The sequence below is a fragment of the Anopheles darlingi genome, chromosome 2 (genome assembly GCF_943734745.1).
Source record: "Anopheles darlingi chromosome 2, idAnoDarlMG_H_01, whole genome shotgun sequence".
Classification (NCBI taxonomy): Eukaryota; Metazoa; Arthropoda; class Insecta; order Diptera; family Culicidae; genus Anopheles; species Anopheles darlingi.
Window position 1 is genome coordinate 42,486,596 of NC_064874.1, and position 12,203 is coordinate 42,498,798.

At 47.9% G+C, this 12,203-nt stretch overlaps 1 protein-coding gene across 4 annotated transcripts in view; it reads right to left on the bottom strand.

Moving 5' to 3' along the window:
- Positions 1-11,788, bottom strand: part of LOC125949238 (protein hairless) — a 30,897-nt gene extending 19,109 nt beyond the window's left edge. For 2 of the 4 annotated variants that reach the window (XM_049676070.1, XM_049676066.1), the window contains exons 1-3: positions 11,743-11,788; positions 8,205-8,826; positions 6,209-7,640 (exon numbers count right to left, since the gene is read on the bottom strand). In XM_049676070.1, the coding sequence (XP_049532027.1) occupies positions 6,209-7,148 (940 nt within the window). In that variant the 5' untranslated portion in view covers positions 7,149-7,640; positions 8,205-8,826; positions 11,743-11,788. The other 2 variants (XM_049676069.1, XM_049676068.1) reach the window with 2 other exon arrangements.
- Positions 11,789-12,203: the final 415 nt, after the last annotated feature.

Here is a 12,203-nt window from a genome sequence, read left to right on the forward strand (position 1 = left end):
GTCCTAGCGGTGGCGGACACCTCGCGAGGTCGCTGCTTCACCCGTCACATACAGGTTGATGCTTCATTCGTAAGAAGCCTTGTGAAGCTAAATCCCCTTTTTTCAGCATCCAAGCTATTGGAGTTGGAGAAACTCTACACAACTGGCACCAGACCTCGAACCCAGAAGATAGGATAAGATAGCAACCAGTAACGGCAGTAGTAGCTGAAAGGAAAGGGAGAACCTAGCTCCGGAGCCTTTGGCCACATATTCATCCTACCTAGCCGTATATTTCGCTTTCTCGCTCTCTCTCTCCCTCTCTCTTGTGCCAAGGTGTTGTTTCGCGGAAGACGCACGCACGGAGCAGCAGCCGTCGCCGCCGCCGCAGCAGCCATGCGAGTCGAATCGCTCGCTCGGTTATTTGACGTGTGCGCACGAGCCATTCCTTGGCCCCTTTGGCAAGCCTGCTGTGGCTGCTCCATCGCATCCTCTCTCTCTCCCCCTCGTCGCTATGCCAACCCCTTCAAGATACTGGAGGGCACAGAGAGGAGGCCAACGAACGGTGGAACGATCGTTCAGCAGCAGCAGCAGCATCAACGGAGTGTGTACGGGGGGAAGAAGGTTGTTACAGCCGGCGATTCATGAAACCACGGCAAAGAAGAAGGCCGAGAGTGGGGGACCGGTATACAGTGGTGGTATGTAGCACGAGCCCAATTTCACCCTGCAAAACGTCCCCCCCCCCGCCCATCCTCCCCTCCACTCGTCTACTTACTCACTCTCTCGCTCGCTCGTAATCTTTCGCTTGTCATCGTTCGGCTACACACCGACCCGACCTGGTACGTCGTCCCCGCCCGTCTGCTGGCTGGCTTTTCCTATGCTCTTTCACTTAATCCAATGCTCGTTTCATGAGTTTTCTGCTCATTTTTTTTTTACTTTTATTTCACTCCCTTTCGTTCTTTTCTCCAGCCATCCAGATAACTCCATAGTTCTCTGTCCCGTTTTTACCTGTTAAATCTGTATCAATTCTCCCAGCCCGGACCGATGATCGAGTCTCGGACTCGAGCAAAAGCATCATCTCCCTCCAAAAGACCATAAAACGGACCCAACAGCGCGCTTCTCTTCATCTCTTCGCGCACATCGAGGGGCGCGCGTGCGCGCACACTCCTCTTTCTCGCTCTCTCTTTTTTTCTTATTTCTCGATCGCTTGCTCGTTCGCTCGCCAACTCTCTCTCTCTCCCTCTCTCTCTCGATCTTCAACATACCCCACATCCTTTCAACACAACAATCTTACCCCCCCGTAATCCTCGGGCATCCCCAGATCGCCCCACTGTAAGGGGGCGATCATCTCATCCACCATCCTCAAACATCCATGCCCGGGTGTTTCTCGCTTTATCTTCACAACGTTGTGCGATAACCCGTACCAACACCGCACCACACCTCACGGTCGCGGTTTAAGCCGTGTCCTCCAACTTGCTGGCTGGATGCTGCACAGGAGGAGAGCACATCGCAAGATGAAGAACGACGGTGATGATGCCGCGACCGGGTCCTCACCACAGCAGGCATCACATTTCTGCAGAAGCCCGTGCGATCTGTCATTTTTGGGAACACACTTGTAGCGGTGACCGGGGTGCGTGGAGCCAGCCACCCGATGGAAGCAACAACAGCAACGGCAGCAGCCGCAGCTCATCGACGCCACGGGAAAAGGGGTGCCTCTGCGTGCCTGTTTGGGGCTGGTGGTTCGTGGGGTGGCAGGGCACGTAAAAGAGAGAAGGAGATTGGAGACTGTCGGGATTAAAGGGGGCAACGACGGCAGATGGGTGTGTGGACATTAGTAATTGGACGCGCACGCGCGCTCGCCATACCATTTTGCTACCAACTGTTTTTCCTCTTTTCTTCCGTCTGCTTCGTCCATCTTGAGCCACAAAACTCTCGGCAATCGAGGAGGCTCTGCGCCCGTCCCGTCCCGCGTGAGCGCGCTTTATTGTGGCCCTGTTGTTGTGCACGATTTGCTTCCACCGGCTGGTCATTTGTTTCTCTCGTTACCACAGCCTGCTGCTTTGTCTTGGAGAAAGCGCAAAACTTTTGGAGCGAATAAACCGCCGAGCAGCAGCCACACCAGCTGGGGTGTACTAGCGATGGGGCCAACCGCAACCTTTCAGTTTCAGTGGATGAGCTGATGAGTGCTTTTTATTCGGTTTTCCACACAACCTATGTCACCTTTTGTGGAAACCTATCCGATCGAATGTTTACTCACAAGACTCACGAAACAAGACACATTTATCTATTGGTTCGCCGTGATCTACGGAAGACCTGGCGCCCACTATGCGTGTCAGCTGACACCGGGCTCACCTTTTAGCGCATAAAAAAACCGATGTCGATAGACGAGATACACCATATGTGTGTTCGCGTTGGCAAAATGGACCTCCTCCTCATTCCATTGGTCCACCGTTATTATGTTGTTAAATTAAATTACCATAATGTGACCAATTAACGGTGGCTAAATCACTTCCACGAAACATAGATCAACGGGAATGGCACGATTTAGCGATTAGAGTGTGAGCGAGAGAGAGAGCGGGAATGACAGACGCATGTACGGCAAACTTCACGACGCACTCGACACTGGACTCAAAGGGCCATCACTTAATTGCTTGCGTGCAAGAAATTCAATCTTTTCTCGAAAGTCAAACCCAACATTTCTCCGGACTCGACTCTGCCGCAACCGGGAGTCATCCCGTTTTGTCACGTGGACCGAGCGTGTATTGCAACTACTTTCTTCCAGCATCCAACGGGATGGGAGTACAGAAGGGATGGGTGCGGAAGCAGCAACTGTTGCTAAGCAAGCTACTACCTTTGAAGCGTTGTAGGTCGAAGTTCTAAGAAACAATTCACCGCGTACGGTAATACTAAATTGAGCACTGTATCCCTTTGATGTGCTAAACCTACCACCGATGTTCTCCATATTGCAGTAAGTGCTTCGGGCAAATTATGTGTACACGATAGCAACATTACCGTTGAGAGCTATCAAAACGAGTTTTACTTGAAGATGCTATATAGTAAAAAGTCGAAAGTTGAAGATGTTATATCATCAAAAGTTCTAATTAATAGTGAAAACACAAGGTTTGTGGAATGGAAATGATTTAAAATGGGATGCTTAAGCACCGTCTTTACATTGTAACTCAGTTCTGATATCTAAATATTTTTTATTAATTGTACATTAAATTGAAACATCTCTAAATTACTGCTTGTTCAATTTTTCTAAGGATTCTACAAGATCTTGTTGCACTTAACACGACACCGATGATCGGGAAATGATGTCAACTTTCCATATGATCATATGATGTCCCTGGTTGCTAATAATAATTGTGCACATACTCCATCTGCCATACATGAGACATGCGCTACAAGTGAGATGTTCAACAAACGTAGACTATTATAAAGGGAATCGAAGCGACAATTACACGATGTGTGATCGAAACCGATCGAATCGAAAAAATTCACAGTCCGGATATATCACAATTTTTAAAATTTAACAATCATTGTGTGGGAAGTGATTGTACCTATGATTTACAACTCAACCCAAAAACACACACTAGCATACATACATATGCAGACGTATCGACTTTTGATAGCGGGGTTATTCTTCTTATGGTTGGAATGATTCTCTCACGCAACCATTATTCTCTCATGCTTGGGGAAGTAACGCACCGTGGGCCCGCTGCCACCACAGCTTGGAGCACTAGGCAACGGCTGGAAAGGGGTACGGGAACGGGTACTAATATTCCATTGTTTCGTCAACCCCGCCAACCCCCCTTCGGCATCTTCTACGCTAAGGGGTCTGCCTGCCGCTTGAGGTTAGCAAGTGAAAAGAGGCACCGACACGCTCGGTAGCCAGGATTGAACGACACCCCTCGTTCCTTCATCATACCCTCTCTATTGGTACGCTATGGCTGTATGAAACACTGCTGCGTTCAACACAGATCATCGCCCAAGCGGAAAAGTGTGTATTGTTTGGCCTTTTCGTTCCTCGGAAGAAGATTCGGGGGACAAGAAGCAGCCGGGTCCGCTGTTGGGTTGCGATGCAAGACGATCGCGGCAGGAAACTTCCTCCGTCGTTTCCCGAAGTTAAGACGTGTGTATTCTTCTGCTAGAGCGACTCGCGCGTTCAATATATGCGCGCATCATAGACGCCTTTAGAAGGAGCCATTTTTCGTTCTCCATGTTACAGGGCAAAACAAAACTTTAATGATGTTTATAATACTTCCCTACAAAAGAACAAATATTTTAGTCAGTCAAATAAAGTATGAACTATATTATTCTCGACTCATCCAGAACGGCTAACCCCCTTTCCTTTTTCGTCACTGCGCAATAGCAAGCTCGTGGCGTCACAGCTGTGGCGACCATAAATCGAGTTAAGGTTGGCGCATTCCAGTGGCTAATGAAGTGCGAAGTGCACATTCCACATTCGCCTACGCAACTGCTTAAATGAATCAAGCGAGCATCTCGAGAATGATGCCTACATGCGGGGAACTACAACCCAACAGATTCTTATGATTGCAGGCAGCCACCAACTAATAAACGACCATATTACAGATCCTTCATTTTTCACATCAATGGGAATGAAATGGGACGAAAAACCTCCGATCCATACTATTGAATAATTTCAATTTTGGGTTGCAATTAGGAACATGAGAAATCCTAAGTTCCCAACCTACCAGACCCGTTTACTTGTTTTGAAGGCTGATTGGTAGTGTCCAGGTGCAAATGTCCTACTGTTGAATGGATATGAAATTGGTCGAATAGATTTTGGACACATTTTGAAATATCCATCATCACAAAAGTTGAAGTACATGGTTTATATTCCAAAACAATTGTTAAAAATGTATGCCTATTAAATGAAAAGAACAGCGAAAGTTAACAAGCATGTCAATGAGTAAGAAGTGAGATTTATAATATTTCAAAATGTACATCCTAGAGCTTTGTACATTGTCCCTATGTCTAGCTTGCCGTTTGGTGGTGGCAGTAGCGCTACTCCGGTCCGGGCGGTGTACAATCGCTTTTGATAACAGATTCACCTCTGGGAGGACAAGCGCAAAACCATCAAGACCTAAGAAGTGTCCAAGAACAATAATAATAATAAGATTCTATATGTCTATTACGCACTTCGCGGTGGTCATGAACGCATCGTCATGCAGCGGCGATAATGAAGGGTGGCGGTATATTGCGAACGCCACAAGTGGTCTCTTCTTGATAACCGGGATTTTTCGGACCAGCCGGCCCACCAACCATCGCGTCGTCCATCAGCTATACTACATATACACATACTACACTCCTTATCAGTACCAGCCTCCACGGGCGGTCGGCTGGTCAGTGCGGCAGAGCTTCTTTCAGGTCGCCGGGGGGGTCGCGTCGTTGTTGTCTTAAGTAAGGGCGACTTATCAGTCACAAACGCAGGAGGTGTGGCATTACGCGTAATCTTGACGCACGCCCAAGTATCTCTCTTAGCGACGACGACGACCTACGCCCAAAGTTTCCGTGCCAAAACGCGTTTAATTATTCTCTTATGCGATAGGCAGGGAAACAAACAGAGAGCCCCCCTGCACTGTATAGCTGCTGTGTTAGCTATCGCTGATTTCGGTTATCGCATGTAAACCGTAGTTGAACTCAAGCGAGCCTATGTACAATCTTCATTTCATTCATTCTGTGAACTAGGAAAAATTGTATTTCATTTTATGAGACCCCCTGATGACATATATTGTGTAAACGGAAAACTTCAAAATTCATCAAGTAACTGTTCAAAGCTACTAAACCCTCGACTGAGAAGCACTGATAAGGAGTGATTTATTTTTGACACAAACCATCGTGAGGTAGAGACATATCGGTTAAACGGCACAACGTTGGTGGTCCCATTGGTATCGGGAATGAGACAAACCAATGGCCTTCCCACAGTAGTCTCTTTGACATTTTGCGAATGATAACACTTGTATTTTTTATGTGTATCCTCGGACCTCTTAGAAACGAACATAACTTCTCACAGTTATCACAAAGCATGTAGTAACATTTCCCAGGCGATCGCATACAATATACACGATCACCAAATAACTATAGTGTGAAGCTAACTTTAAAAAAAATCCACTATGAATCTGCCATTAGACTAAATGAAACCATGTCAGAAATTGATACACGACAAACGCCGATGTTATAGCGGCAACCGGGATTGCTTGCGACTTACCCTTGAAAAATTGCAACCTTCCACCGTGCACCGAGCCGCATCCAGCTGTTGTCGTCACACCAGAAGTTCCGGCGCCCCCGACGCAATTACTATTCGCTGCTCCTCTTAGGATTGCTCCTCCTGCAGGCGATCCGCTGCTGCCTGAAGATTTACCGTTGGCAACCTTCACCGCTGTTCCGATTCCTTTCTCCACGGTAGGGCTTCCACCGTTGGCCGCTGCCACAGCTATCGAACGTAGAGCCCGTTCTTTCGGATGAACAACACTGGAAAAGGTGGCTGGAGATAGTGTCGTAGCGTTTGTCGTAGGTGCTTCACAATGCGAATCAACGGAATCCAATGGCTGGCCAGACAACGATGAGCTGGAAGATGTGGTGTTTACTGCCACTGCACTGCCCTCCACTTTCGACGGTTGATTGGACGACAGCGAAGAGGATTTCGATTCGGCGGAACACGTGGTCCTATGCTTATCACTAAGGGACACTTTCGCCGACACATCCGACATGCGTGGGGGCGAAAGTGTCCCCGAGGCGGAGGAGCAAAATGGGTCAACGCGGCCATTCACTTCAACCTGAGGATCATCCTCGGCATGATGCCTCGTGGTCGGAGGAGGAGGACCGGCCTCTTCCGAATGTCGCGTACCGCGGGGCGAAGTCGCTGGAGATGCTTGTGACGGTGGTGTGGCAACGGTTGCGGGGATCGGCGATGTCAGCGCAATGGCGGCGGAAGGAGGAGGCGTTTTGTCGCGCGGGCTACTAAAATTGGCCGCCTCCTTCGACATTTCGACGGTGCATTTTGTCAATAGTTGCGTTAAGATTTCGTTGTTTGTCCTTGGAACCAGAATCGACTCAGTAACGGTACCTGCACTACCTGCAGACGGGGGCCCCTTTTTGAAGGTATTTGGAAGATCCTGCGGCGCTGAAGCCGGATTAATAACGTACATGTTACGTTCCCGAACAGCAGCACAACTGGTAGCCCGTAACGCTAGTACACTTTTCCGGATAAAGTAGCGTTGGCGCGCGGTGCGGCGTCTGTCTAGTTGCTTCGCGCCTTGTTACTGTCATTAGTGAAGCTTCGATAAACGGTGCGACTGAGGGATTATTTTGTATATGGAATGTTGCCGTTCTCGTGCGCCGATAGTTCTTCCATTATGTTTGCGAACGATTGTTTGTTATTGAACGCTCCTTTTCGGCCAATAGTTTAACAAACCGCCACCATTCATTGCCTCCGAGAACGTTCAAATAAAGTGCGTAAGGCAAGCAACTGATGATTTGTTGATTTCCATTTCATTCCAATGATTTACTCAGTCTGTCCGAATGTGGTGTGTGGCTATGTATTGCTCTCTGCCAAATGGATATATTGTACTGAGCTAGGGGACTAGAGATCTTCCTTTCCATTTACCGACGATGTTGCACATTCAATGGTGTTAAACTATCTGGAACAATAAAATGAAGAAAAAAACTAGTTAGCTGGCGCTGCATTCAAAGCCCATGCTATTTTTGAGATCGCGAGCCAATGCCATATTATCGATAGAGAATGAGAATGAATTCTTCAGATTCATGTTGGGGTTCACAAGTTTGGGAGACTTTTCAAAGAGGAAATAACACAACAAGGGGGATTTTGAGGCGATGAACCAAATACCACTAAACGTGTTTTTAAACGAACGCATTTTTGTTGGTCTTGCACCGATTAATAGAACCATGTGGCTAATAAAAAACAACCTTTGGAAAGGATCATGTTCTCTATTCTAAAACTCCGTCCAGACGATGACGAATGTTGGAGAATTTCTCGACGAGAACTTCGCAAACAAACGTCATCCCATACAAATCCGTCGAGAAGTTATCGCGATAACTGGAATGCACGTGTAGACAGCGAGCAAGCGAGAACGAGTGAAAACCCCCTTAGGAGCTGTCAAATCGTATGTAAACAGTAGGGCGAGAAAGTTATCGCGATAACTTTGTTGCTCGTCTGGACGGAGTTTAAGGTTCTCCATGCTTACCATGAACATAAGGCGTCATGGAACGACAGCTCAGGCGCACTGGCTGCTGTAACTATCATTTGGTCATATTGAAGACGCCCCCGGCACGGAATAATATTGTTCAGTCCTTGTTAGAGATGCACAACATGACGAGAATTGTTTGGCTACTAGCAGCTTGTACTAATAGTTTCGTGTCGCTTAGAATTCGGTTATCTTGCCTTGACGATATGCGCGGTTGTTTCAGGAAAGCACTATTGCACAGATAGTTACAGCAGCCACCGGAAAGGAACACTCAATTTCATCGCTTCAAGAGAAGCGATAGCAGGGCGTTAGTTTTGTGAGTTGCCATATTTACCAATGCTGGACATGTTTGATTCCTGCTGCGTTTTCAAAACATACTGGCTGCATTGTTGTTTTATATTTTTGTAAAATAGCAGGGCGCCCGTTTGTACGGCTTACAGACAGGCGGCGCGTTTTTGTTAATTGATGATGTTAGGGGGTGCACACAGGTTTGTCGTACTTGCAACGTCATATATCATCACTTCATGTTTTCGTTAAACGCTACTACATACACGCCAACTATGGGCACTTGGGCAACATGTCGCACACTTTACATTTAGGCACATTTGCTGAACATAAAAAACTATGGAGCAGAAAAACATTGTCGAATTAATTCTTTTCTTTAGCACACCGTAGCATATATACACATTGCCACTCACGAACCACACAGCAGCGTCAACAACACAACACGATTTCTTTACAACTGGCGGATTTGTTGCTGACAAGGTTGCTTTGGTCGCAAAGTCGAGGCGCCAGACCGTCGGCCACGTGTATCAGAGAGGGAACAGCTATGCACTGAAACTTTCGACGTTACACAAAACTAGAGGAACATATTTTGCGCAAAGAGAACCGCGCCATTTTTACACAACTTTTCCAACTGTTCTCTACTGGACATACGGAAATTCTGCTGTCGCCAAAAATCCACTTGTTACGACAGCTTGGGGAATCCTTGCTCTCCAATGGTATCCATGAGTACTGCTACAATGGTAATCCTTTGTCGGGACGAGGTTGTTTACGTTCGTTCTTCAATATCAATTGATTTTGCAACAAGGAACTGTTGCTTTTTACAGCGGGCTTTTGGGCCGCAACACTTGGCAATATAGAACATTCCCTCCAGGCTCGTTATGCGCGCGCGCACTTTGACGTTGTTTCAAATGAAGGCAAATTCGAATTGTTGTGCGTGCGTATTGGCAAGTGTTGTCTCTCGCTGATAACGACCTTTGTCTAAATACTTTAACCAAATGTCCCTGATTAACTTGTCGTGAAAAATGTGTAGGGAAATGCAATCCAGATTCACACAGGGGGTTGTTCACAGGAGCTCCGTATTTCCCCTTACCCGGAAGCATTACCGTCCTTGGGTTGACGATAAAAGGGGCTTTTCTATTTCCCCCCTTTCCTTAGTAAATCTGGCTAGCGCTAGTTAGTACAAATCCTTGGAGGGCCGGTAAAATCCATTGGCTGGAAGGAGAGAGCATAAGATAAAGAAGGAGACCGGTTTCTCCCTCTAGCCATCTCGCTCGCCGCAGCGTTTCCCATTTCCCTCTAGCGCTTGCGTGCTCCTTTCGTTCACACCTTGGAGTCTCCTCCACGCACACCAACGACGAAATCGTCGCGACGAGAAGAAGAAGACAACGCCGCAAAAACCCTTTCGGCAAGAAGAAAACCTTGGTTTTGCAGAAGCCTACCGCACCCCCTCCCCCTCCAGCTTGCACGTTGGCATCTTTTACGCGGTTTCACGGAGTAAGAGAGAGAGGGCGGATCATCAGGACCAACGGCCAAAGATTCTAGAGATCGCTGGGGGAATCGGAATGTGAATTGAAGCCAATCGACCAAGAGACCATTTTTCTTCTTGACCCCCAAATAAACCCCCTAGATTTCTTTATAATTTTTAGAAGAGAGATTTGCTCTCATCAAAGCAAGTCACGTACAAGAACATGGGCTTGCGGGGGAGGCGGGAGGAGGGCTGCCGCCGCTGCTGGCTTTTACTCAATTTTCTTCCATTTTTTATTCGTTCTAAACCGCGCGGACACGCACACACGCACAGCGGTTTCTCGCATTCACGCACACCAAGGCAAAAATTTTTCCAAACACGGTTCTAGCCGCCGTCGGCAATGTTTCTTCTCGTTCTCTCGCTCTCATCGTTTCCACATCCCGCGCACTCGCTGTAGCCATCTCGCCCACTCTTCACGTCGAACCATACCCTGCTCCCTCTCTCTCACTCTCTCCCTCTCTTTCACTCTCTCCCTCTCTCTCTCACTCTCTCCCTCTCTCTTTCACACACGCTGTCGCTTGTGTGTGTGTCGCAACCTCATTATTCCACCTTCTCGGTTTCTTCTTCTTCTTTTTCTTCTTCTTTTCGGTGCCGGCGGCGGGGTAGTTATATTGCCACACATTCACAATCCCCCCCCGCCCCTCCTCCCCACAAACTGACCACATTCTTCCACTTCCAAAAAAGGAAACTTCCTTCCGCCGCCCCGCCGCCCCGCCGCCGTACTGCCGTCGGGCGATCCTCGTCCACTCCGGTGATCGCGGACGGCGGCGGCGGCACACAAACACTGGCGAACACCCCCCCCCCCCCCTCCCCCCTGCTCCCCACCCTGCTATCCTTTCGCGAGATATACAGGAATTTCTGGTAAACTCCAATAACCGTCATTCAAACATCGCAACAACACTGCACCAAGAAACAATAGCCCCTCTGCCATTCCTCTCCGCTTCCCCTTTCTTCGACTATTTTGCCTACGCATTTGTTTGTTTTTTTCACTTTTAGGACAGGTTTACATCCGCTTGCACGCAAAGGGAAGGATGAACCGGGTTCGCCCCCCTCTCCTTGCCGTTGATCGGTTGATCGACCACCTTAGGCAGATTTCGGATATCAGGGGGGGAGGGAGGGGCGCCAACCCGTGCCACACAATCTTCCTTAACCGAAAATCCCGTGGATCCCGCATGTACCGGGAGGACTGAGGGGGGCAAGGGGGAACAATTCATCTCGGGGCACCAGGCACCAGGCCCGGATCATCGCAGCTTCCCATCTTCTCCATATCACACCACACCTCCCCCTCAGTGCAAACCCACGAAAACACATAACAACGCGGCAGCAGCATAGATTTTCACAAAATTGACTTTTCCTGGGCACCGCCAACCCAAGTTCACGTTCACGGGGTTTCTTAAATTTTTCCTGGCTTTTCTTATCACACTTAAATGTTTCTTAAATCATGCCTGCAATTTATTGAACAGGGAGGGGGGACGCACTTTACACTCGGCACTGATCCTGCTGCAGCCCCAGTCCCGCTATTTCCCGGCAGGCAATTTCCGTAAAGAATTGGGCATTTTTCTGTGGAATTTGCCTACGGGGTCGTTTTCCTCGGGGGTAATTTCTTCCTTAAACACTGCACACTCCCCCATTCGCCCAATCGATCGGTCAATTTCCGACGCCCCGTTCCAATCGCCACGTTATTTCGTCCAACTTTTCAGTAGTTAGTTGATAATTATGGTTATTTACTTTTATCGCCGCGAAAATCGCTAACGCAGACCGCACCGTTCGAAATCCAGGGAAAAACAAACTTATCGTTTTTCCACTTATTTGGCCGTTTAGCTAAAGGTTTTGCCGTTTTTCCACTTTTTTCACGTTTGGCCAAAAGTTTTACCGCTTTTGCCGTTTGGCTAAAAGAGAGCGAGAGAGGGAGACGGCGCAATCTTGAGACCCACGGGCTAAAGCGGGATGGCTATACACGGTGGCTCGCTCTCGTCTCACGCTACGAGTGAACAAATTTCTCACAGTGAAAGCCCCAAGGGTTAATTTTTCAGGAATTTCGTCGTTAAGCGCCTTAAATAATATCAAGATTTAAAAATTAACCTTCCAGCACCTACTCGCTACCATTTTACCTACCTCAGCGCGTGATAATAGAGAAAATGCTACAAAAATAAACGACAAACGATTTTTTAACTGCTCATGGTGAGACA